A 25,083-nucleotide genomic window follows, 5' to 3' on the forward strand; every position below is an offset into this window, starting at 1 on the left:
GGTAGAAGGGGGGGGAGAGGGAGAGGGGTTGGAAGAGTACTTGTCTCTGGCGGTGGCACGGGAAGGGGATATAGACTGGGTGAGTGATGCCGCTGACGCATGTACGGGCATTTGGGGAGGGGGAGGGGGAGGGAGGGGAAGGGGAAGGGGGGAAGAAGGGGGGGCTTCTTCGGTTGTAATTCACGTGCGATGTGCTGGGTGCGATACACTGGGTGCGATACACTGGGTGCGATACACTGGGTGCGATACACTGGGTGCGATGCACTGGGTGCGATGCACTGGGTGCGATGCACTGGGTGCGATGCGCTGGGTGTGGGGCTGGGGGGGGGGGCTGGGGGGGGGGCTGGGGGGGGGGGAGGGCAGGCTACGGCTGCTCGGCCGGTGCGCAAGGGGCGGAAGGCGCCGTCACGGAGGGAGAGAAAGCGCAAGGTCGAGGTGGTGGCTGTGGTGGACGCCGGTGGTGCTGGTGGCCTGGATCCCGATGCAACCGCTGCTGCGGTGGACAGCAAGCCACCGTCGCTGCTGTTGGGGGAAAGCGCGCCTGATGCGCCAAACACTGGCGCAGCTGGCTCTGATGCCATCGCGCCTGCTCCCGCACAGCATACTTCTGCGCCCACCACGCCCGCCGCACCTGTCGCACCTGCCGATGCCGATGCCGATGCTGCTCCCAAGGCCAAGAAGCGGACGATGAAGGAGCGCATGAAGGGCTTCAAGTCGCGGATCAAGGACATGAAAAAGGCCAAGCTCGGCGGAGATGTGCCGCCGTTTCTGGCACTGGCCGACACGTCAGCGGTCCCGATGGAGCCCGGCGTCTTGCACCACGGCTTGCTGGAGAAGAAGGGCCGCAAGCGGCACAACTTTGCCCTCCGCTGGTTCACCCTCTCGGCAGACAACGTGCTCCGGTACTACGAGCTGAAGGAGAAGCAGGCTGAGATCTCGACCATATTTGACGCCAAGCTTCTGGACGGCATGGCCGAGCGTGGATGGATGAACCTGCTGGTCCCGTTCACGCTCGCCCGCGTCGAGGCCAAGAACGAGTGGGAGTATCGCTTTGTCGTAGAATCGGCCGAACGCACTCTGGTTTTGCGAACCCCGCTAGACCAAGCTGCCGACGAGTGGATGGCCCGGCTAGCCGAGTGTGGCGGATACCAGGCCGAGGGCAAGGCTGCCGAGCCACCGTCACCATTGATTGCATCCGCCCCGACCTCGCCCGCAGCTGGCGCTGCGGCCGAGCCTGTGGATGAGCTTCGTCACCCACGCCCGCAGCCGCCGTCGCGATCGCGCGCAGACCAGCCGCCTGCCGGAGATCTTGAGCGAGACATCACCGCCGCCCCGGCGCCGCCTCCCCGCCGCTCCCCCATCCCGCCTGCCAGCACTTCTGTCACCGCTGATGGCGACAGCCGCGAGGTAGAGGATGTGCGGCCAAAGCCGGTGGCGCGACCGTCACCAGCAGCTCGCCCGCTTCCGAGCCCCGTGCCCTCTACGCGTTCTGCAGCCGGAAAGATACCGCCACCCAAGCCGTCCGCCCGTCCACTTCCAAGCCCTGTTGCTAGCTCGAATCCGGTGCCCATCAAGCCAGCGCCCGCGCCGCGCCCGCCTACCCGCCCACTTCCCAATCCAGTACCTGCAGCCGACGAGCCGCTACCGCCCAAGCCACCGTCACGTCCGCTGCCGGCACCTGCAGGTGCCAAGTCGCCTTTGCCCAAGCCGCCGTCACGCCCGCAGCCCACGCTCAATCCCGACAGCCCATCGCCGCCCAAGCCACCGTCACGCCCGCAGCCCACGCCTACTGCTGACAACCCACCTCCGTCCCGCCCGAAGCCAGCACTTGTGGCCAACGACCCATCGCAACAAGAGGCCAAGTCGCCGGCACCATCCAACCGCCCGGACAAGGTCGCCCGCCCGACCAAGCCCAAGCCGACCAAGCCGCGGCCAAAGGTCTCCAAGCCGCCACCCAAGCCCAAGCCCCCGCCGTCATTGGTGTCCGAGCCGTCCGGAGCAGCATCGCACAACCCGTTTCTTTAACCTTTTCACAGTACGGAATGGACAAATTTGTCCATCGCGTAAGCTGCGCTCCACGACGCTCCACAGACGTCGCAACGTTCATCAATCGCGGTGTAAGAGTGGTACAATGTGCTAATTGCTACTGTGGCCACTGGTGGACCACAACAGGAAACAGTCGGCGATGCAGAGATGGACGTCGCACGCGGCGCAAAAGGTCCAAGGCCACGATCGCTTACCATGAAGCTTCCGGCAGGCGAGGCAGTCGCGTCGCACGGCGGCTCGCTGGGAAGTGGTGATGACGAGCAGCCGCTGCAGAGGGACGCTTCCGCTGGCGGCGAGGGCGCGAAGCTGACGGCGTCGGCGCTGGCGGCAAGGGTGTCGATGATGTCTTAGAGAGAAGCCACGCGAGTCATAGCGGGGCGTGGGCTCGTGTCAGCGTAGAGCACGTACGCGGCGTCCAGATTCCAGTTCAAGATGGCGTGCCACCTCTTGCGGCCACGCCGACCGGCAAGCTCGTCCGTCGCAAGACGTCCTTGCGCTCTTCCGTCCGGCTACTGTGTTCAACTCTGTCATGCTCTCCTTCCCGGTCGTCAAGGTCGTCAACGATAAGTTCCGCACCGTCCGCGCCCGCAGCACCTTCCGGATCGGCGCCGTACGGCACCTCGCGCGCATCGCCCATGCTCCCAGGCGTCCGTCACCGCCGTCACGTGCGGGCACGCCTCCCACCTCAAGCCGCTGGCCAAGCAGGCGTCGCGCAGCGTCGGCTGGTGACCTGGAAGTCAAGCATCATCGAGTTGCTCTCTTTGAGACGCGACATCCCGTCCGAACGACCGCACCGTGAAGGGTTAACTGTCGACCTGGGCTGGCCGCTCCAAACGACGTCACACTCGTGCGTTTGTGTACCCTGTCGCCGTCCCGGCACAAAACCGGGCGCCGAAATCCGACAGCGACTCGTTGGTAGGTCGAACCATTCCTCTCTCTTCTACTCGACTTGGCACAGGACTTTCCTTCGCCCAATCGAAACACTCAAGCAGACCAAGACGTACAAGCCTTCTTACCTCAACCGGTAGAGCTACTGGACAACGCAGAACACGTTCACGCTTCCCTTACCCCTCACGAACTTGCACACAGCGAGTCGTTTAGGCAGTTGCAGCGTTTGCACTTTTTGGTTTATTTTCTTCCCGAGCCTCGGTAGCCACGACCAAGGGTTAACCAAGACTTTCAAGCCTTCTTACCTCAACAGGTAGAGCTACTCGACAAAGCGGAACACTTTCACGCTCCCCCCTACCCCTCGCGGACTTGCTTACAGCGAGTCGTTTGCACAGTATCTGCTTGGGAATTTTTTTGCAACCTCGGTGTGTGCCCTTTTTCGCAACCGCCAACGGAAACTCCTCATCATGAGCTCCTCGGTTGATGACCTTGTTGTGCCCATCTCGGCCATGGCTATCTTTAGTGACCACGGATGCGCGGCAAAGCTTAAGGAGTCTGCGCACGGTGGCAGGGCCGGAGACGAGGTTTCCGAGCCAGACCCTCTTGTGGCGGCGGTGCGCCAGCACGGCGTCAAGTTCGAGAACCATTGCCAGCAACTGCTCGAGGAGCAGAGCTTGCTGCAGCGGGAACCGATGTGTTTGACGGCGTCGATGTGGAGATGGAGGTCGACAACGAGTGCATGGACGACGGAGCCCTCACGATTCTTGCTGCGGGCGTCATCCACGTGAGCATCTACACGGATACCGACAAGGAAAAGAGTCATTCTTTCCCGGGCGGCGGTGACCTCTACCTGGCAAACCTCAAGTTCGAGCACATGCCCGAGCATGCCATTAAGGCTGGCCGCTACTTTGCTTCAAAGTGGGAGCCGGACTTTGTCGTGCTCTGCAAGCGCGGCTCCAAGGTCGAGATCACGGTCTGCGACGCCAAGGCGTCGTCGGTCTCCAAAGCCTCCCACATTGTTCAGGTCTCAGTCTACGCCAAGCTGCTGGAGGCGATGGTGAAGTTGATCAAGGTCGAGTCCAACGGTTGCATGGTCAGTCTCAGCGAGCTGGTCTCGTTCTCCGACACTGGTCTAGTGTGGCGGCCTAACGGAGTCGACACCTTCAGCCTGAAGGCGATGTGGCCGATGGTCGAGGACGAGATTGCTGCCGGGGCGATGCCATTAGCGGCCGTACCCCCTGGTACGTAGCCTCATCACTCTGCTGTGCCGATGTGGATGGCAGGGAGGATGGGAAGTTGACCTGCCGCGAGCTGGCCATCGCAAACGACTCGATCATCAAGGTACCGTACATTTCTGGACACGATGCGGACAAGATCCGCAGGGTGCACGGCGGAGACGAGGGCTCGTTCACCTTTGCCCTGGAGAAAAAACTTGTGCCGGACGCCTTTAGCGATGCGTACGAGCACAAGAAGGCGGTCGTGCTCGGACAGCATGTGCGGTCGACCCTTCTCCCGGCTGGGTCAGAGTCGTGCTTTACAGTGGCAGTCACTATCTTGCGCGAGCCCCAGAAGGATGGCGCGTACGGATGGTGCGTCTTTGACGGGCATGGGATCCCGTTTGCGACCGTACCTTACAGCGGCGACTTTGTCCCTTTGGACTCGCGCGCAACCGCCAGTCTATCAGAGGCTCACAAGGAGCTGGTGGTGGCCCTGGCGGGCGTGCTGAGGGACAAGGTCCATGCGCAGGTTGTGGTGCCAACGCAGCACGAGCGCGATCTCCTGTTCCATGTGGTGAAGACGACGCTGGCAAAGGCAAAGCCAGGGTCGGAGCTGGCGGTCGCCGCCAAGTTCCTCGTCACCAACCTTGTGCGCAACATCGATGCCGCCGAGTTTACCACCGACTTTAACCCACTGGTCGGTCTTGAGGGGAAGCAGATCGAGGCTGCGAGTGAGGCGATGGAGGCTTCGATGGCTCCGGTGGTGGTGGTGCTGGAGGCTGCAGTTCGCGAGCTTGTTGCCCTGCCTGTTCCCGGCATTTACCTGTTGAGTGACATGGTCACATACCTGGTGGCAGCGGGCAATCTTGCCCTCGATCCTGATTTTGCCTCCGAGTGCGCGTTGTACCAGATGTGCTCTTCTGGCCAGTTCGGAGGGGCCAAGAAAGTGCTACTGGCTAGGACCCGAGCTCTCCTCTTGGTTTTGGCTGGCTTGCGGGAGCTGTCCGAGGGAAGCCCGTTTGTGCACAGCCCGCCGCGACTTGTGCCTTGGTCCTCCATCACCCCTGGTGCACCGGGCGTGCTTGATCAGGCGGCCTTTCATGTGCGGATGGAGCTCGCCACCGGGCTGTGGAGTGCGCGGACGAAGCGGCTACAGACGCTGGGTGGTAAGCTAAGCGGGGTGCCCTCGCCAGAGCCGCCAACCGCGCTTGGCGAGAGCACGTACCCGGAGACTCTCTCGCAAGGCGCGGCGCCGGCCCAACACCAGTCCGGCAACACACTGCCTAACTCGACAGTGCCGCAGGCCGAGTTGCCTGCGCCAACGCTGCCGCGTGTCATCATGGGCAACGTAGTGGGCATTCGCCCAGTCTGCAACGCCACCAGCACCCTGGAGATTGAGGTCACGCATGGCCACGAGCATGTACGCAAGGACAAGTTGCGGTCCCGGCTTGTGTACCCGCGCATGCTAGCTGGCGAGAACTCGCTGTTCAAGGATGCCCTCCATGTCAACAAGGCTAAGATGACCTCCCTAGTCGACCTGTCGTTGGCAAGCGCAGGGATCGGGTCAACGAACCCTGAAGAGGGCAACATCTTGATGAAATTTCCACGCCATCCGCACCTGGAGAACCTCAAGTGCGGAGTGCCAGTGGTCATTGAGCCGCGGGTCATCGACTTTGCGTCTGCCAAGATCCTTGCCCAGACTGCCAAGGGCGTTGAGGAGAACCACGTGTTTGTGGAGCTTGTGCAAGACCCGAAGGAGTGGATGGCAGGCGAAGCGCTGCCCGTGCTCGGTCTGGACACAGAGATCAGTGAGCTTGTTGACAGCAGCGGCCTCGACGAGTCACAGAAGAACGTCATCAAGCGTGTGTTGTCGACTGAGAGTGGAAAGCTGACGGTGTGCCACGGACCACCGGGCACCGGCAAGACACAGGTCATTGTGCAGCTGATGATGATGGCTGCAGATCTGGCGTGCAAGTCTGGCAAGAAGCTGCGGATTTTGTACATGGCGGCGACAAACAACCCGCTCGACGATGGGTTGAAGAAGGTTCAGCAGGCGCTGAAGAGAAAGGGAGGCCTCGCGACAAAGGTCAAGGCAGCCAAGCTCAGGAGCCAGCTTCCGATCGGAAACCACAAGGTGGTTATCATGTTTGCCACTCCGTACAAGGCGGCCACGTTGTTCGAACGCTCCATGCACAAGGTCGACCTGCTGATCGTGGAGGAGGCGTCGCAGCTGCCGGTGACGATGGGCATTCTGGGCCTAGCACAGCTCAAGCCGGAGGGGCGACTCTTGGTGGTTGGCGACCACAAGCAGCTGCCGCCTGTCCTGTCTTGCAAGCCGATTGAGCCGGCGGCGGTGCCACTGGCGACTTCACTGCTCGAGTGTGTGGTCCGCAACGATAACAACGAGCCGTTTCTGGTCTCGGAGCCCAAGGTCGGAGACTCAAAGTGCGACTACTTGCTCTCGCTGAAAACCAACTACCGCACCAACAAGGTTCTCGGCCATTTCCACGCTGAACACTACACCAACTACCAGAACGCGAACGGTTTGTCTGACAACGATGGGCAGCTGTGGGACGACAACCTGCTTGCTTCCGGGCTCGACTCGAGCGTCGTCGGAGTCAAGCTTTCACAGGAGATTGCTGCGACGCCAGAGGCTGCGGCTGCGGCTGAGGCCAAGGCTGTGGTCCAAGTGGTCTCGTCGATTGCGGCAGCGGCGACGGCGAGCCTCAAGGGCGAGATCATGATTGTGACGCCGTTCCGCGCGCAGCGCGCCAAGGTGCTCGCCGAGCTGAAGGCGGCGGTGAGCACGGACGACTTCAAGTGGCTCGGCGAGGTAGTGGACACGGCTGAGGTGACGCAGGGCCGCGAAGCCGCTTTGGTCATTGTCTGCTGCGCTTTTACGGCCGAGTACATGGCTCGGCGGGCCGAGTTTGTGTACTCGGTGCGGCGGCTCAACGTGGCAACGTCGCGGGCCAAGCGCAAGGTGGTTGTCATCTTCACCGACGCACTGCTCAAGCCACCACTCCAGTCGCTGGTCAAGAAGGACACCCAGGACGGTCATGCATACATCTCGCGGCTGCTTCGGTCGGGGAGTGTGGTGGATGCAGAGAACCTGGAGTCTCTGCCGGCAGGTCGCAAGATCACGCTTGACCGCAGCCGCAAGCGGTCCCGCGAGGATGGCGAGTGGGACGACGCCGACGCCGACGCCGACGATTCGTGGGTCGCCGGGCCGTCGCTCAAGAGAAGCAAGCCATGATTGAAGGATACAGGAGGTGTGTTACGACTTGGGTAGCGGGCGGGGCGGGGCACCAACTCAGCGGTAGTAGCGGCGACGGTAGTCGTTGACGACGGCCGGGGCGGCGTGGGCGGCGCGCGGCTGGTTGGGATGGCGGTACTGGACGCGCGGGACGTTGCCGATGTTGTTGTTGGCCTTGTTGTGGGCCGCAAAGTAGCGGCGCTGGGCAACGTCATTCGCGGCGTGGCGGGCAAGGACCGGGTAGGCAGCGGCGGGCGCATGGCGTTCCGAGGCGTAGCTAAAAGGGCCTGGGCGGCGATTTGCGCGATTTTCTTTGGCAGCGTAGTACTGTTGGACGCGGGCCTTGTTGACGCTCGGGTTCTCACCGAGCGGCGGCGACGGCTCCTTGGCGCGGCGGGCATACTTTGCGCCGGGATGGTTGGACTTGTTGACGTAGTACTTCTGGGCCGGGGCGCGGTCGGCGAGCTTGTTGTCAGCAGGCTCGGAGGCAGCGCGGCGCTGGGCACGAGCTGCAGCGAGGGCCGGCAGCGGCGGCTGGTCCGCGTGGGCGTGCAGGCGTGAGCGGATGACCGGGTTGACGACAATGTTGGGCTGGGCGGCGGCAGCGCCTGCGGACGAGGCGGCGCTGGGCTCGGGCGGCGGGTGCGACGGCGCAGCGTCGCGAACCATTTTGGCTGGCGACGACTGCATGTACATGGGCTTGGGCAGGGCCTCGGTGAGGTCAGAGAGGTTCTGCACGCGGCGCGGAACCTTGATGGTGTTCATGACGGCGCAGCGGGTGGCGTCCGAGATGACCTCGTCGGCCACAAGATCCATGCGGGCACGGACGGCAGGGAGCTCGAGCAGCTCGTCGATGGTGGGACGCATGTTGGGGTTGACCTGAAGGCAGGCCGAGATGGTGTCGGCGAGGTCGGATGAGTACTCGCGCGAGATGGGTGCGTAGCGGCCCTTGATGATCTTGGCGGCTAGGGCACGCTGTGAGGTGGCATCGAACGGGTGGCGGAGCGTGGTCATCTCGTAGAGCAGGCAGCCGAGCGACCACACGTCCGACTTGTCGTTATATGGCCGGGACTTCCAGATCTCGGGCGAGAGATAGTACGGCGTTCCGATCTGGGTGTGGGCCATGGCCGACTTGAGGAGCTTGGCCACCCCAAGGTCGCCAAGCTTGATGGTCCCATTCTCGCCGAGAAACACGTTGGGGGACTTGATGTCGCGGTGCAGGACCTTATTCTGGTGCAGGACGCGGAGCGCGTAGCAGATCTGCAGAAAGTACGACCAGATGCGGTCCTCGGAGAGGCGGCGGCGGCGGGTGCGGTACCTGCGGAGGAGCTCAAACAGGTCGCCATTGCCGCAGTACTCGGTGACGATGCAGAGCTTGTCGTTCTCCAGAAACGACTCAAAGTACGCAATGATGTTGTGGTGGTTGACCGATGCTAGCAGCCGAATCTCGTTGACGGCATCCTCGCGCTCGCGATGGCTCATGACTGCGTCGGCGACAGCGGATTTTGAAAATTAGCAGTCGGCGCGCGAAACGGGAGTGCCGGGCGCGGGCGACAGAGCGGGCGTAAGTGGAAGCGAGGAGTGGCGGGGATGTGGAGAGGCGGGGATGAGAGGGAGGTGGTGGTGGGTGGGCATGGGGAGGGATGAGGGGTGGAGGTGGGGGTGGGGGTGGGGAGGGGGGGCTGGGTGGGTGGGTGGGTAGGTGGGTGGGGAGGGGGAGGGTGGTGGCGGCGGGATCGCGCCAGTTGGCGCCAGGCGTTGTTAAGGTAAGGCCCGAGGAGGGGAAGGGGGAAAGGGGGGCGTACACTTGATGTTGACCTCCTTGAGGGCGTATGTCTTGCCGTCGGAGCGGCGCTTGACGCGGTAGACCTTGCCATACGAGCCCTTGCCGATGAACTGCTCCTTCACAAAGTCGGACCAGCCCATGGTTGGTCTGCAAGAGGAGTGGGGAGAGCGGGTGCGGCTGGCGGGCGAGTGCTCAATGCCCAGCCCAGTTGCCGGTGGTCGCCTGCCTGACGACCTAGCAGAATAGTCGCCCGCTAGACGACGTCCATCCCAGCGGCCGCTTGATGCCCGATCTCAATCGGACCTGCCGTCGAGACGAGGCATGTGCCGAGGTAAGCTGGTGCTGTCCGTGGCGACGGCGCCCATCATTGACAGGGATGGGGCAGGGGTCGGCGGCCAGATCGTAGATGTGGAATCAGGTAGTGGACCAAGGAGGAATGACGGCGTCAAGATGGGCGTTGGTGAGATCGATGTCGAGGGCAACGGCCATAAGCTCGTCGGGCGACAAATCGTAGTGGCCGTCGAGGGCGCGGAAGGCCATCATAGCCTCGCCCATGTCGGAGCAGGCGAGAACGGCAGAGCGGACGTAGGCAGTGAGGGCAAGCGCGATGCGGAAGAGGATCTTCTTGCCCTCGGCGAGAAAGGCGTCGAGGATGCGGACGCAGTGTGCGCCGGGGAGGGCGCCGGTGAAGAGGGTCATGAACCAGGGGGTGGCGTAGAGGTTGGCAGCAGCGCCGACGTCTACAAGATGGTTGGCAAGGGGGGGTCGGTCTCGGCCAACAGCGCGTCAAGCGCTTCGCACCACGACAGAAGCAGCGGGAGGCCCGGGCGGTAGACGTCGCCGAGACCGTAGACCGCGTCTGGCCCAGAGTCGCACATCGAGACAAGCGTAGCAAACGCGTGGGCCTCGCTCATGTACAGCAACAGGAGACCAGCAAGTGAGGCCATGCCCTGGCAGTACCCAACGTCGTTCCGCATCAGGGCAGCTGCTGAGAGAACCCGCCCCAGTGCAGACTGAAGTGGGCCGCCGACGCCACGAAAGCCGGCGTGGTGCGGAAAAGTTCGATGCAGATCCTTGACAATCTGAACTCGCTCCGGCTCGGCCGGCGTCTGCAATAGCAGCTCGTCGTAGCGGGCGACATACGCGTCGGCGCCGGCAAGCGCCGGCCACACGACCGACCGCACCTCGGCCGGCACGCCCTTGCGCGCCCGCTTCTTGGCTTTGCTCATCTCCCGAAGCGCCTTGCCTCCTGCGTGGGCCTTGTCCACCATCGCCAGCCACTTGCCGGCCCGCTTGGTCCGAGCCGCAGGCGCAGAGTCCGGCCAGCGCGACGCCGACGGCGAGCCACGGACAAAGCCGAGCGCATCAAGCCGCGCATCGGGCCGCAGCCGCAGCGGCAGCTTGTGCTTGCGTTTGCGCCGCCGCCGCCGCCGCCGCTGCCGCCGCTGCGGCTGCCGCCGCTCAACGCCCATCCGCGGCTCTGCACCTTTGTCCAGATCCGAGACCGAGAACGAGGCCGAGGCCGACGTCGACTCAGGCACGACGGCACGATGGCTCGCTGCTGCGCTCGCACCGGCCGCCCGAACACCGGCCGCCTCCGAGTCGGCCTCCCCCGAGTCGGAAAGATCAAAGACCGACGACTCCCAGGTGAGCGACGAGCCAGTGTCAGCCATGCGGCGGAGGGCAGAAGCCTGCGGGGTAGGGCTGCGGCGGCGGTTCTTGAGCGGCGACTTGCCCGACGACGACGACCAGCCCCATGACGACCACGACGAGGCCGAGTCAGCCCCCGAGCGTGCCATACGCCAAGGTGGGGGTGGGGGTGGGGTGGGGTGGTGACCAGCGGTGGCGGCGACTCGTGGTGGCTCACTCGACGTGAGTGGCTGGCAAGCCATGTGGCACGGCGGGTGGGCGGGCCGGCGGGTGGCCTGGGGGGGGGGGGGTGGCACAAGAGGAGCGAAAAAATGGAGGGCCGACACTCCGGGACGCATGCATGCCTTGCATGGTACCCACCGCCACCTCCCACCCCTGCCACGGTGCCCACCACATCACTCGCTACCTTCCTCCTGTCCCCCGCTGCACACACACACACACACACACACGACTGCACCACAGAATGAAAAAGGTTTCGAAGTTGCTGGTGGCTGCCCTTGCCGTCGTCTTGGTTCTCCGCAGTGTCGTGGGAACGTGCCCGGACCCGGCGTCACGCAACGCAGCCGTCGTCCCGCTTGTCCTACCCAGTGGCTCGCACTCGACCGACGCGCGGGCGGTGGCCGCCGGCGACATTGATGGCGACGGAGTTGACGACCTGGTCACCGCAGGCTCGGTCATGCTTGGCTTGTTCCGCGGCCAGGCTGGCGCTGGCCTCGGCGTCCACGCCTTTGCGAACATCTCGGGCGTTACAACGCCGATCACGGACGGACTCGCGCTGGCCGACCTCAACCACGACTCGGCCCTCGATATTGTTGTTGCGCTGACTGCCAACCAGTTTCGAGTCTTCCTCTCTACTGGACCTGGTGCCATCTTTGCCGCCGCCGATGTCTACGTCACAGCTGCGACCATCAACGCGCTCGCTGTGGGTGACGTCGACGGCGACGGCGCCATCGACGTCGCGCTCGCCACCGCAGGTGCACTCAGATGGTTGCGAAATGTTGGAAACGGAACACTGGAAGCGGTGACACCAGTGGTGGCGGCGGCCAACACCAACGATGTCGCGCTTGTTGATCTTGACGCCGACGGAAGCACCGACATGGTCACCGTCAACCCCGGGGCGAGCTCTCCCGTAGTCTGGCATCGCAACTCCAACGCAGCCGGCACAGTATGGACAACCCAGTCGTTTGGCTCGTTCATCTCCCCGGCTCATGTCGTCGTGACTGATGTTGACGGCGATGCAGTGCTGGACCTGGTCGTCGGCTCGTCGGTCGCCATCCACTGGCTGCGCGGACTAGGAGTAGCCACGTTTGCGCCCGATGTCTCTCTAGTTGGAGGCACTTTTGCCGATCCGTTTTTAGTCGGCAAGTTTGGCGGAGCTGGTCCCAGCGATGTGCTCGCACTCGAGGGCTCGTCGCTCCTTCTCCTTGCCAGCAACGAAACGCTGGGCTTTGCCACAATGACGCTTGCCAAGCGCTCCCTTTTTGCGTCATTTGACAACGCCAAGAGCCTGGCAGCCGGAGACTATGACGGCGATGGCATGACCGATGTCGCAGCCGCGTGCTCGAACAGTCACTCCTTTGTCTGGTTCTCTAGCTCGAGCGAGCGTGCGCTCTCGACCCCACTCTTTGATGCAGCCGTGGTCAAACCTCACCCACGGTCGGCCCTGGAAGTTGTGGACATTGATGGCGATGGCTGGAACGACATTGCTGGCACTGTTCCTATCACAGAAGTATTGAGCTACCGCGCATGCTTTGGATCAGGGACATGTACTGCCGATATGTCCCCTTTGCAGTCCAACGTCATTGGCTACACCCCGAAGCTCCTGGATCTTGCTGATGTGAACGGAGACGGCGTTCCCGATGCCGTGGTCGGTAAGTACTTGGGAACTGACCCTGTCATGTATTTGGTGTCAAAGTCGGACTCCACGCAGTATGTGGGATGGAGGGTGCTGGCCACTCCAGTGGGAAATGCTGCACCGGTCGAGATCACGTTTGTCGACATGGACGGTGATGGCTTTCGCGACATCTTGCTGGGCTATCGCGGCTCCACCAGCGGCGTCGCGCTGTACCCCAACACCGACGGGGCTGGCTCTTTTAGCACAGTCACCCCAATCGACTTGTTGAGCAAGACGAGCAACATCGACGCATTGGGTGTCGGCGACGTCAACGCTGATGGCATCCCGGACGTTGTTGTCACCTATCCGGAGCACATCAAGGTGTTCACCAACAACTACACGCACCTGACCGAGTTTGCCACAGTGTCAACGTCTCCGCCGCCTCCGCCCCTTGAGGCGGTCGCTGTCGTGATTGTAGACCTGGAGCTCGATGGCGCGCCTGACATTGTGTGTGCCGGAAACGCGGGTGGACGAGCAGTGTTCTGGGCCAGCCAGACAGCGGTCGGCGTTTTCCGCGACCTCGAGCTTATCGTGCTGCCGGCTGATCCGCCGTGTCCTAGTCCGCCCTGCCCTTGGCAGTTCAGCAAGCTGTACGCGACCGACCTCAACCTTGATAGCGTACCTGACCTGGTGGCGAGTGGTTCGTATGGGACGCTGATCATGGTCAACACCCGAATCATCTCGCAAGAGCAGTGGTACTTTGAGGCTTTGCCTCGAGACAAAGCAGTGGCCGCGGTTGGTGATATCAACGGTGACGGATTCCCCGACGTTGTTGTATCCAACGACATTGCAACTCATTTTCACCACTTTGCGCCGTCATCTGTGTGGGTCCGCTCGCTGCCGACCTCTTACCGCCCCAATGACCTCGACCATCTTGCAGAGTGTGGCGTTAGTGCGGCTGGCAAGCGATCGCTACGTTGCTTCGCGGCGAGAGTCGAACGTGGGCGACGATGCGGTGTGCCTGTCGTGCTTCCGCCTTCAGACTATGGGGCCTCTTGCTTGTCTGTCTATCTTGTTGTCCAGGCGCGCTCGGGCGTGGACGTTGTGGTCAACGCCACCGGATCGGTTGTCGACTGCGCTGGTGATGCCAGCAGCGTCCTTTTCAAGGTGCCGTCGGGCGTTCATCTCACCCTTCATGGGCTGTCTCTGGCGAACGTGGTCGGCTCCCATGATGGAGAGTCTGCGGTGTGGGTGAGTGGAACTAACGCGCAGCTGGTGTTTGATGGGGGGCAGGTGACTGGATGTGGTGAAACCGGGCTTGTGGGTGGCGCGTTTCGTGTCGACTCGGGCGGCGCACTAGCGTTGTCGCGGGTGACAGCAACCGGTAACCATGCGACGTTTGGCGGCCTTGTCGCTGCAACTGGCACCGGGACCGAGCTTGTGGTCGAGAATTGCATCTTGTCAGACCACACGGCCATGGTGCGGGGCGGCGCTGTGTATGCTGCTAACCGAGCCAGTGCCCGCATTGTGGCCACTGCAAGCACCAGTTCTCGGGCTGCTGTGTCCGGAGGCTTTGTTGCCCTTGACGATGCATCGGTCGAGCTCAACCAGGTCTCTGTTATCGACTCACAGGCTGGCATCCGCGGTGGCAGTCTATCGGCGGAGTACACACTTGCTGTCGGTGGTGCGGTTATCGCCACCGACGTGAGCTTTGTGGAATCGCATGTCTCAGTTGGGAACGGCGGGGCTGTGGCGGTTGCGATCGCAGATGCGTCAGTGCCGTCTGTGACGCTGACACGGGTGACGATGGAGCGCTGCACTGCCGGGGGTGGCGGTGGCGGCCTAGCACTGACCGGCCGCGACTCGACGCTGCTGCTAGTGGACGTGACTGTGAGAGACACGTCAGCGCAATATGGCGGTGGTCTGCTTTGCCTCGCCGACGGAGCCGTGCTCCCAGAAGTTGCAAGCGTGGTGAGAATCGCACTCGGCGACGGATCGCCGGCGCACAGGGTGACGACCAGTGGCGGCGGGCTGAGCATCGAGCGCGGACACGCGGTTATTGGCGGCGGCATCTACGAGTGTATGTGTGACATCCAGCCCGGCGTGCAAGTGACGTTGAGCGAGACACACGCTGACGGGGCTGGTGGCGGTGGGTTCACTTGCGCAGCGTCGCAGTCCTTGTTCTCACCTGACTCGCCCAACGTGGTGTCGTCGGTCCCGGGTACTGGCTTTGGCCCAGTGTGGGCAACGCCGCCAGTGCGGATCACGTGGCCGCTGCCACCGCCCGACTCTGTTGGCTCTGCGCTTCCGCTCCTCGCTACGGCGGCGGCTATGGTCGACGGGTACGGGCAGCGTATCAAGCAGGTCAATACGACGACGACGTTTTCGCTCGTCGGCTTTCCACGCCTAGCCGCTGGCACAGTTGAGTACATTGGACCAAGCATCATTCCGCTCTCGAACGATGGCCTCTTTGTCTTTGCATCGGTCTCGTTTGGCGTGTACGGCCCGCCGTACGTCGATCTGGCTACTGAGATCGAGTTGAGCATTGTCGGCTCGGTGAATCCGGAGTTGGGAACAGCCTCGCGAGTGCCAATCAAGCTCACGCTTTGCCCGCCGGGGAATGGTGGAGTCCAGCCAGCAATCTCGCCGTGGCTTGTCTGCGTCCCATGCTCTGGAACCGACACGTCGAACGAGACATCGGTCGAGCCGTGTGTGCGGCGGTCGCCGTGTCCGGAGACGACGCTCGCGGTCCAGTCCAACTCGACGGTGGCGTGCGTGTGCAAAGCCGGGTTCTTCCCTCCGCCAGGACGAACTGACAGCGATCCGTGCACTGTCTGCCCGGACGGTGCCGAGTGTCCGCTCGGTACCACCTTTCCACTGCCGCTGCCGGGCTTCTTTCCGGTGGGCGACGGAACGTTTGTGCAGTGCAAGCGGCCAAGTGCGTGTCCCGGCGGAGCGCTGGCGGCACCATGCGCGCCAGGCTATGAGGGCTACATGTGCAACACGTGCTCGGCAGGATTCTACTCGGACTCGGCAGGTCTCTGCAAGAGCTGTCCCAGCAACTCGAGTGTGGTGCTCGCGCTAGCGCTGATCGGACTTGCCCTTGTTGCGCTCGGTTCGGCGGTGGTGGTGGGATGGGTTGTGGTAGGCGCCGGCAAGGCTTCGGGTCTTGCCAGTGGCGAGATCAAGAGCCAGGCTGAGCTCATTCGCAAGTTCCGGCGACTGAGCTGGCCGGCATCATGTTCGATGGTCCTCATCTCGTTCCAGATCATCGGCATTGTGGTCGACGTGGATCTGCGATGGAGCTCATCGTCACGGGCGGTGCTCTCGAGCTTTAACGTCTTCAATGTCGACGCCAATGTGTTTGCATCCGAGTGCGCGCTGGCCTCGTTCCACACCAAGTACGCAGTCTCAGTCTTGCTCGTGCCCGTCTTTCTCCTTCTTGCCTTTGCCAGTCTTGCGGCTACGGCGCGGATCCTTCCGCCGCTGGGCGTGCTCCAGGGGCTGGAAGCACTCTCGATTGGGGCGCTCGCCGACGCGCTGATCTTCAACTATGCACCGCTGCTGTACATCCCGATGGCACGAGCGACGCTGGTGGTGTTCGACTGCACGCGGCTGCCGTCGGGCGACTACGTGCTCGATGCAGACCCGGGCGTGGCATGCTTTGACAGCAAGTGGTGGCAAGTGGTGTGGATTGGCATGCTCGGAACTGGCGGCTATGTTGTCGGCGTACCGCTGTACTTTGGCTGGAAGCTCGGCCGGCATCGGCATGAGCTTTTTTCGCCGGCTGTGAGCCAGCGACTCGGCGGGCTGTATCGGCTGTACCGGCGGAAGATGTACGGATACGGCGTGATGGACCTGGGCAAGCGGCTCGCGCTTGTCGTCATTGCGCTCTTCTTTTCGTCGTCGCAGCTGCTGCTGATTGCGATGCTCATGGCGGTGCTGACGGGCGCGCTTCTTGTGGTTGTCACACAGGAGCCGTACTACATTCCCATGTACAACGCGCTCGAGGCCAAGCTGACACTTGTGCTGATGTGTGTGGTGCTCATCGGTGCAGGCTCGTATGCGGAGCGCAGCAGCGCGTCACTTGACACTGCTTTTCTGGTGGTAACGGTGCTTGCCGTGCTTGTGCTGGTTTGCGTGGCGGTGGCAGGTGTCGTCGCCGACATCAGGCTCATTCTCCGCGACCGGCGGCAAGGGGCTCGGTCGACGGCCAGCGATCGCCAGCGGCGGCTGATGGCCATCATCACCGATGAGCTCAGGGATGTGGAAGCTGGACCAGAGCTACTGCGCGATGCTGGCCAGTTTCTCGCGTCGCTCGAGGCTGCGGTGGCGGTCGAAGAAGGCGCGCGAGGGGGAGCCGATGCTGAAATCGAACTTGGTCGTCTGTAGCTGCGCTAGCCTCTTTACACGATGTGGTTGACACGCTCGTCTTCTTCGCGTGCAGCACGGCGGGCTGAAACAACAACGTCGTGGAAGACGTCGTGGAGGCCAACCTGCGAGATGCCCCAGTCGGTGATACCGAGCACCGGCGCAGCCTGCACGAGCTTGGCAAAGACATCCGAAAGGGCGAGCGAGCGGGGAGGAACCAGGTTTGAGAGCCGATAAAGGTCTCACCGAGGCGGATAGAGCCAAAGAGGCGGACGAGGCCGTCAGCCACCGAGTCGGCGACGTTGTCATCAAAGGCGACGTAGAGACGGTAGCCGTCGTCGAGGCGAGCGTTGAGCTCGAGCTGAGTGCCAAGTGCATGAAGCGAGCCTGAGGCCATGATGGCAATGCGCGAGGCAAGGAGTGAGGCCTCATGCAGCGAGTGTGTGGTGAGGACCATGGCCTTGCCGGCCTTGGCGCGGTCGATGATGTCCCAGAGTGCGCGGCGAGAGACCGGGTCGAGGCCGGTCGACGGCTCGTCGAGGAGAACAACGGTTGAGTCGCCGATGAGCGAGATGGCGACCGAGAGTCTGCGCTGCATGCCACCACTCAGCTGGTGGGCCTTGCGCGAGGCGTAGGGTGCGAGGCCAAAGGCAAGCAGGGCGCGGGCAGTGTGGGTGGCCTCGTCGCGCGGCGGAACGCCCTTGAGGCGGGCGTAGAAGAGCAAGTGCTCCGAGACTGTGAGCGTCTCCCAGAGAATGTTGAACTGCGGGCAGAGGCCGGTCTCCAGATGGACGAGGTCGATGTGGGTCCGGACATCGTAGCCAGCGACAGTGGCCGAGCCGCCGGTTGGCGGGAAGACGCCGGTGAGGATGGAGATGGTGGTGGTCTTTCCGGCGCCGTTTTCGCCGAGAAGGGCAAGGCATTCACCGGCCTCGACAACCAGCGAGAGACCCTTGAGCGCGACCTTGGTGGTTGGCCGCCAGAGGCGGGGTAGGTCATGGCGAGGTCGCGGATGACGACGGGCGAGTCAGGTGCATGGCGGCCGGCGACGATACGGTCGCGCTCGGCCTGGGCGTCGAGGGAGAGGGAGTACTGCTGTGACGACGCATGAGCAAGCAGCGGCTCGTGCTCGTCGCTGTGGCCGTCATTGATGGACAGCCCAGTGGCAAGTGGGTCGATGGCTTGCGAGTGCTCGCTCGCGCCGCGATACGCAGTGACACAGCGAGCGCAGGGGAACCACCATGGCTTGCGAATGCCAAACTCTTGTGGGAGAACGGCGTCGAGGTAGTTACCAGCAGCAAAGAAGAAGACTGCAGAAGCGTAGAGGGCGATGATGACGTGGGAGAGTTCGTCTTGCATCGTGAGTGAGGAGAGGCCGCCATAGCAGGCGAAGCGGGTGGCGCACTGCAAGTTCATGAGGTAGACGCCGCGGCAGAGGGCAAACTGCGGCCAGATGAGGTACCACCACGGCATCGAGGTGGAGACAGAAAAGGCAAAGACGCCATAGATGCCAGCAGTGATGACCAGGCCGATGAGTGAGCCAATGAGGGCGACAATGTAGCCGACAACAATGGCGACTTGACGCGAAGAGACAAACGAGGCAAAGAAAAAGGCGAGGCCGACAAGAGCCATGCCCCAGCCGATGAAAAAGGCAGCGAGTGTCGATGGGCCGGTCTGGACAAAGAAGCGGATCTGGACGAGGCCGCCGGTGGCCCAGAAGAAAGCGATGACAAGACAGTAGAGACCAAAGAAGAAGCCGTAGTTGGTAGCAATGTAGGGGAGCGTCCGCAGGCCCATAGTCTTCATCATTTCGCGGAGCTTGAGCGACTTTTCAAGGACCAGCAAGTAGAGGTAGACTGGTAGCTGGAGGGTGATGGCGACCGGGTAGAGCATGGTGCCGAAGATCTCAAGTACGACGAGGAGGTCGGCCTTGGCGTAGTACGGCATGGCCTGGAGGAAGGGGGTGCCGAGGAGGGCCAGCTCACCAGGCAGAGAAGTGGAGGCACCGACAGCAGCGGTGAGTGCTGATGAGAGGTAGTCGATGAGGGTGAGCCAGCCCTGCAGAGGAATGAGCTCGGCGCCCGAGAACTTGTGCAGCAGCTCCTTGTCGATGAAGCCGACGTCGAGCCGGGTAAAGTTGTTGGCGCGGTGGTAGCGGGTGATGGGATTGTTGTTGACCGAGCCGATGTACGAGAGTGAGATCGGCGCCGACGGGTGCGGCTCGGCGCCGTCGAGCTTGGAAAAGGCGACAAAGCCGTCAGGTACCTGGTATGAGACCGGTGGGAGCTTGACGGTGTCGAGCGAGAGATGATTGTAGTGGGTGAGGCCCGCGTAGACGGCGTAGTCCATTGCGCGGAGCGAGGGCTTGGCTTCAAAGTACGGGACTGCTACGCGGGCGGGCACGGTGTCGACGAGCGTACAGTTAGACTGCGGAATGAGGCCAAGGAAGCCTGTGGCATTGGCACCCGAGGCTGGAAGCGAGCCGATGGTGGGAGCTAGTTGTGGTGGCGCAGTCACGTAAAAGTACTCGAGGCAGGTCGACTGCGAGACGTTGGCAGGTCGATGGGTCGAGTTGACGAGCCACGACGGAATAGACGAGGTGTTGAAGAGCGGAAAGCTGGCGAGGTCGTACTTGCCATTGATCGGCCACGGGAGCGAGGGCACAACCTTTTCGGCGTTGAGGTCCGAGCCGAGCTCGGCGCGGATAATGTACTGCAGCAGGACAAGGATGCCCATGACAAACATGGGGGTGATGATCTGGCAGCAGTTGGTAAAGGTCTCGCGCTTCTGGAGCGAAAGGTTCTTGCGGATAAGGGCGCGGAAGGGGCGCGACGACGGGAGGGACGACGGGCGCGAGTCTGGGCGTGATGCTGGCTCTGGGGAGGAAGTCTCTTGCGAGGAAGCTTCCAGCGGCGGGGCGAGCTCGAGCTCGAGCTCATTAGAGGTATCGTCCTCGCGGCCGAGTTTTTCGTACTCAAAGCCGTGGAGGGTAGCGATGGCGATAAAGACGTCTTCAAGGTCCGCGTATGAGACGCCCCACTCTGTAACGGGCGAGTCCTGGGCGGCAGCGTAGGCCTCAACGCGGGCGAGGACGGTCGCCATGACATCGTCGACAATGTCGGGAGGGAGCTTGAAGGAGAGCGAGCCTGCGTTTGCGGCGGTGAGGCGGGCGCCTGGCGCCATGTCCTGAATGGCGGCGGTGACGGCGGGCGCGTCAGCAGGACTGGTGGAGAGGGCGATGCGATAGCCGCCGCCATACTTGGCCTTGAGGTGGAGGGTGGAGCCGAGGCCGCGAAGGCGGCCGTAGACCATGACGCCGACACGATCGGCGAGGACCTGGGCCTCTTCCATGTCGTGCGTGGTGAGGATGACGGCGCGGTCTGCCTTGAGGCCCTGGATCATGGTCCAGACCGAGGTTCGAGTCACGACGTCGAGCCCAGTGGTCGGCTCGTCGAGGACGACAAGGTCTGGGTCACCCATGCAGGCGATGGCAATTGAAGTTCGGCGCTTCATGCCGCCGGAAAAGGTGGAGACGCGATGGTGCGCGACCGAGGAGAGCTCGACCATGGCCAGCTTTTCTTCGACCTGGTCGGCGAGGTACTGGCCGGAGAGGCCTTTGAGCTTGCCAAAAGGTACAAGTGCTCGGTAGGAGTGAGCTCGCCGTAGAGAATGTCGTGCTGCGGACAGACGCCGATGGCGCGGCGGACCGAGTCAACGTCGTCGATGACGGAAGCGCCAAAGACAAAGGCGTTTCCAGACGAAGGTGTGAAGAGGCCGGTAAGAACGTTGATGAGGGTGGTCTTGCCGGAGCCGTTGGGCCCGAGGATGCAGAAGAGCTCACCGCGGCGGACGCGGAGGCAAAATGAGACGAGGGCATGGACACGCGATGACGACCAGGGGTTGAGGGCAGCAAGCGCTGGAGCGTAGGTCTTGGAGAGGCCGACAACGGCGAGGCCGTCGTAGGCAGTGAGGGCGTCAAAAGAGGCCGGCGCGTTGACGGCAGTGGCGATGGCAGCGCGCTCAGCGGCGACGTCCGAGTCTTCGACGATTGCAAGGTCTGGGTCGACAACGGCGGTAGCGAGCGAGCCGGACGAGCGGGCGCGCGAGCACGAGAGTGACAAGCCCCAGTAGGAGGGCAGAAGAAAGTAGTAGGGCGGCTTGGGTGAGCCGTGCTCGCCCGGGATGACGTTATCGAGGTAGAGGGCGAGGACGCCAAAGACGGCGGCGTTGACAAGGAGCCAGTGGTACGAGTCGATGGGGGCCGGGATGTTGATGTCAAAGGTGAAGAGCTTCTCATGGCGAGTCTTGTAGAGGTCAGCCCAGGAGAACCCGGGCCGCGGACCATGAGGCCTTCGGCAAAGTTGAGCGAGGTGGAGGAGCGGGAGGCGATGTCGTAGTACGCCTTTGCGAGGTTGAACGGCGGGTACATCTGGAGAATGTAGCGGACGGCGAGGACCCAGGGCTTGACGGAGCCCGAGTAGAGGAGGTCGATGAGGACACCCGAGCCGGAGCAGAGGATGGACTGGAAGACAAAGCCGACGAGGATGATGCCGTAGCCGACGGTCTGGGCTGTTTTGACGCGCTGGACGAGGGTCGAGGCAAAGAAGGCGAGGGCGACCGAGGCAAGGCCAAAGAGAAAGAAGAGGAGGAAGACGGCCGGCGGCGAGGCGCGGAGGAAAAAGTCAAACTGGCAGGCGGCGCCGGTGGCCATGAGGATGGCAGTGGAGAGCGCCACAAAGACGAGGGCGGTCTGGAGCCATGTGGCCCAGTAGACCGAGTTTGAGAGGCCCATCATGCGCATGCCGACACGGAGGCGATCCTCCTTCTCGCCGACGACGGCGGTGAGGATGAGGAAGAAAATGACCATGGGCGGAACGTAGAACCAGACGCCGCCATTTGCGGCGACGACGTCATAGCCTGCGAGACGGAGCTTGGGCCGCGGGAACGACTGCCAGGAGACGTCAAAGTCGACGGAGCGGCCGGTCCGGAGCTCGAGCTCTGCAGCGTCGAGGGCGAGCTTGAGGGTGGCGGCGTAGTTGATGTGATCTGTAGCGTTGTAGTAGAGGATGTAGCCGACTTCTGGCGGGAGGTCCGGCCCAAACTCAGGGCCGAGGACGTAGGCCGAGTAGAGGAGGACGACGTTCTGAGTCTGATTGGGGTGGGCGAGCATGTACTCGGTGAGGGTGGCGTTGTCGGCCTCAAAGGCGGCGATGGCGGAGGGCAGATCCTGCGACGGCGGGCGGCGAGGGCAGACCGAGCCATCAAAGGTGGCGTTGAAGTCGAGACCAGCCCGGGATGCGACCGAGGCCATGAGGCGATCGACCCATGGCACGTTGTTGGGGCAGTAGACGACGGTCTTGCACGGTGCCCCGTTGTGGGAGGTGCAGTGCGGGAGGGCGGTGAGCGGGATGACGTCCGGATACGGCTCGGACTGGCCGAGCACGTAGTTGGAGACGCCCTGGAAGGCGAGGAGGAGCAGAACGATGGCGAGCGGGCAGAGGAGGATGCCGAGGCTGGCCTTGTAGCGACGGAGGTAGATGAGGGCGTGCTTGCGGGAGAGGACCGAATACTGTGTGGCGAGGGTGGAGGCGCGGGAGAGGGCGCGGGCAAGGGTGCGGCCCATGGTGGGCGGGGGAACGTGGGTGAAGTGGGGGGGAAAGAGTTCGGGGAACGCGGCGAGTTGCGGGTGGTGTGGCGTGGTGTGACCGACGAGTGTCGCCGCGGCGAGTAACACATGTCGGGCACGGCGCATGTGCCGGAATTTGGCTGACGGCAGGCGCGAGGGTGGGGGGAGTGTTACTAGGACGAGGCGGCCGAGGAAGCGGCGGCAGCCGAAGAGCCTTGCCAGTCGACGTAGTCGGGACGCTCGATGGCCTTGTACTCATCCATGAGATTCTGGACGACCTCGCGTGAGTCATCAAACTCGTCGAGCGAGTCGGCAAACATGGGAAGCTTGGTAAAGTGCTGCATGTACATGCGGCGCTTGCGCATTGGGTCGAAAGAGGCAGCGATTTCGACAAACTTGGAGTTGATGGAGGTGTGGTTGGCGAGCATGAGGCCGGTGACGCGGTGAGCCGACTCGACGTAGGGCGAGCGGCGCGAGAGGGCGACCTGGATGGAGGCCGGGCCCCAGGGGATGAAGTTGCAGAGCTTGCGTTGGCGGATGCGCTGGAGGGCCTTGTGGACCTGGGTCGGGTCGACCTCACCCTGGATGATGTTGAGGATGGAGAGGTAGCAGCCGACCTTGAGGTCGGCGGAGAGCATGATGTTCTGGGTCTGGAGAAGGCGGCGCATGACGTCGAGAACGGTGGTCTTGCGGACCGAAGTGGAGACAGACGAGACAGAGAGCGGCGTGTATCCGGTCATCATAAAGTGGCAGCGCGGGGTGGGGATGAGCGAGGACACCAGACCGACAAGGTCGTTGTTCATGTACCCGGGGTACCTGAGCGTGGTGGTGGAGGCAGCCATGACGGTAGAGACAATTTCGTTGATCTGCTTGTGGGTGGGCGACTCGATGTGGAGGCGCTCGGTGGCGATGCGGTCGAGAGCGGCGTTGTCCAGCACCACCACACAGTCGGCGTTGAGGACTAGGCGCTTGAGCGCGAGCATCGAGTTGTACGGCTGGACAACAACGTCCGACGACTCGGCCTGGTTCGGGAAGACCGAGTATGTCTGGATGAGCTTCTTCGGGTACCGGTCGTTGAGCTTTTCAAGCAGGTTGGAGCCCATGCCCGACCCGGTTCCGCCCGAGATCGAGTGGGTGAGGAGAAAGCCCTCGAGTGAGTCGGAGCCGTCGGCCTCGCGGTCAAGCATGTCCAGGATCTTCTCCTGCACGGCCTCGGCCTTGGTGTAGCCGGTGCCCCAGTTGTTTCCTGCTCCACCGCCCTCGGCGTCAATGAAGATGTTCTCCGGATTGAACAGGTTTCCGTACGCGCCGGTCTGGATGGGCTGGATGACCCGAGGCTCGAGGTCGAGCAGCAGGGCGCGAGGAATGTAGTGGTCGTCGTCGGCCTGGTAAAAGAACACATCCTTGCGGTCAGTTCCCTCGACAGCGTGCGGGCTGGGGGGAGGGGGAGAGGGGGGGGGGAGTGAGTGAGTGAGTGGGCGGGGTTGGAGGAGTCGAGGGCGCCAAAAAATGGCGCCAAAGACGATAGCATCACACGACACGGTAGGGAGTGGGCGGCAAGGAGGGGGGGGGAGGGGGGAAGGCGTACGCAAGCATGCCGTCGGGCGAGATTCCATGCTCGGCGCAGAGACGCTCCCAGAACGCCATGCCAATTTGGTTTCCGCACTGGCCGACCTGCAGCGTGATCATTTCGCGCGGCATGGTGGGCGGGGGAGGCGGGAGTGGGGAGGTGGGAGGTGGAAAGTGCGGTGAAAGGTGCGTTGCGACGAGTGGCGGTCGGTGGCCGGCCAGCAGCCAGTGGTGGCGGGCAGCGACCGGCTGGTGGTTGGTGAACCTGGTAGGGCGAACTAGGCTGGATGGTGCGTGAGGGTGCGAGGTGTGTTGGAGCAATCGCCTTCTCTCGCACCTTCTCGCCTACAGTCTCGTGCGTGGTCTGCCGGGTGCGGGTGCGAGTCACAGCGACAGACGCGGGCGCCATTATGCCGCTCGGCCTGCGCGTGTCTGCCGGCGAGCTCCTGCTGGGCGGATACCTCGGGCTGCTTGGAGGACTGGCGGTGGTGATGTGGCTGAGGCGGAGCGGGAAGCTACCGCTGGCATGGGCGAGTGAGTGGGCAGGAGAGACGGGCCAAATTGCGAGCGCAATGGGCGCAGCTGTGGTGGTCGCCCAGCTTACTCTTGCCGCCGTCGTGCACGGCGTGCGGAGCGTGCAGGCCAAGGCTGCCCAGTGGCGCACCGAGCGCGCAGCACTCCAGCTCGTCGCCCGCTTGATGCCGGCCGCGGAGCGAGTCCGGCTCAAGCTCAAGTCGGGTGAGGCGGCGGTAGTGGCGGGCCTCATTGTCGAGATCCAAGTAGTGGGCCGTCTGCCGGACGCTGTGCCTGACAACAGCAGCGGACGCAGCGAGCCATCGC

General features: G+C 63.1%; 7 protein-coding genes across 7 annotated transcripts; 3 read left to right on the plus strand and 4 right to left on the minus strand.

Annotated features, from left to right (window-relative positions):
* Window positions 1-86: 86 nt before the first annotated feature.
* AMSG_06194 (uncharacterized protein) lies at window positions 87-2,026 on the plus strand (the record flags this gene model as incomplete). The annotated part of the gene is made up of 2 exons (XM_013901922.1): window positions 87-101; window positions 391-2,026. 2 exons carry the CDS (start codon window positions 87-89, stop codon window positions 2,023-2,025), a joined length of 1,650 nt encoding a protein of 549 aa, XP_013757376.1. The 3' UTR covers window position 2,026.
* Window positions 2,027-3,401: 1,375 nt separating this feature from the next.
* Window positions 3,402-7,426, plus strand: AMSG_06196 (uncharacterized protein; the record flags this gene model as incomplete). Its single annotated transcript, XM_013901923.1, has 3 exons — window positions 3,402-3,563; window positions 3,608-4,165; window positions 4,231-7,426. The coding sequence occupies 3 exons, from the start codon at window positions 3,402-3,404 to the stop codon at window positions 7,405-7,407; spliced, it is 3,897 nt and encodes a 1,298-aa protein (XP_013757377.1). The 3' UTR covers window positions 7,408-7,426.
* Window positions 7,427-7,464: 38 nt separating this feature from the next.
* AMSG_06197 (NEK protein kinase) lies at window positions 7,465-9,511 on the minus strand (the record flags this gene model as incomplete). Its single annotated transcript, XM_013901924.1, has 2 exons — window positions 9,213-9,511; window positions 7,465-8,891 (listed from the first exon to the last, which is right to left on the minus strand). The coding sequence occupies exons 1-2, from the start codon at window positions 9,331-9,333 to the stop codon at window positions 7,465-7,467; spliced, it is 1,548 nt and encodes a 515-aa protein (XP_013757378.1). The 5' UTR covers window positions 9,334-9,511.
* A 96-nt stretch (window positions 9,512-9,607) lies between these two features.
* On the minus strand, window positions 9,608-10,992 carry AMSG_06198 (TBC1 domain family member 10B; the record flags this gene model as incomplete). Its single annotated transcript, XM_013901925.1, has 2 exons — window positions 9,608-9,933; window positions 10,041-10,992. 2 exons carry the CDS (start codon window positions 10,990-10,992, stop codon window positions 9,608-9,610), a joined length of 1,278 nt encoding a protein of 425 aa, XP_013757379.1.
* A 314-nt stretch (window positions 10,993-11,306) lies between these two features.
* On the plus strand, window positions 11,307-17,047 carry AMSG_06199 (uncharacterized protein; the record flags this gene model as incomplete). Its single annotated transcript, XM_013901926.1, has 2 exons — window positions 11,307-16,990; window positions 17,038-17,047. 2 exons carry the CDS (start codon window positions 11,307-11,309, stop codon window positions 17,045-17,047), a joined length of 5,694 nt encoding a protein of 1,897 aa, XP_013757380.1.
* A 36-nt stretch (window positions 17,048-17,083) lies between these two features.
* AMSG_06200 (ABC transporter) lies at window positions 17,084-22,706 on the minus strand (the record flags this gene model as incomplete). The annotated part of the gene is made up of 5 exons (XM_013901927.1): window positions 21,391-22,706; window positions 20,650-21,352; window positions 18,069-20,626; window positions 17,323-18,012; window positions 17,084-17,224 (listed from the first exon to the last, which is right to left on the minus strand). The coding sequence occupies exons 1-5, from the start codon at window positions 22,669-22,671 to the stop codon at window positions 17,084-17,086; spliced, it is 5,373 nt and encodes a 1,790-aa protein (XP_013757381.1). The 5' UTR covers window positions 22,672-22,706.
* A 128-nt stretch (window positions 22,707-22,834) lies between these two features.
* Window positions 22,835-24,403, minus strand: AMSG_06201 (tubulin gamma chain). The gene is made up of 2 exons (XM_013901928.1): window positions 24,263-24,403; window positions 22,835-24,108 (listed from the first exon to the last, which is right to left on the minus strand). The coding sequence occupies exons 1-2, from the start codon at window positions 24,373-24,375 to the stop codon at window positions 22,848-22,850; spliced, it is 1,374 nt and encodes a 457-aa protein (XP_013757382.1). The 5' UTR covers window positions 24,376-24,403; the 3' UTR covers window positions 22,835-22,847.
* Window positions 24,404-25,083: the final 680 nt, after the last annotated feature.

This window comes from Thecamonas trahens, assembly GCF_000142905.1.
Source record: "Thecamonas trahens ATCC 50062 unplaced genomic scaffold supercont1.26, whole genome shotgun sequence".
Lineage (NCBI taxonomy): Eukaryota > Apusomonadida > Apusomonadidae > Thecamonas > Thecamonas trahens.

Bases quoted from the DNA above. Each gene is read 5' to 3' on its own strand.
- AMSG_06201 (XM_013901928.1), bottom strand. From the start codon at position 24,375: ATGCCGCGCGAAATGATCACGCTGCAGGTCGGCCAGTGCGGAAACCAA. The intron at 24,109-24,262 runs GTACGCCTTCCC...CCCTCCCCCCAG, and splicing joins TCGCCCGACGGCATGCTTGC to CCCGCACGCTGTCGAGGGAA.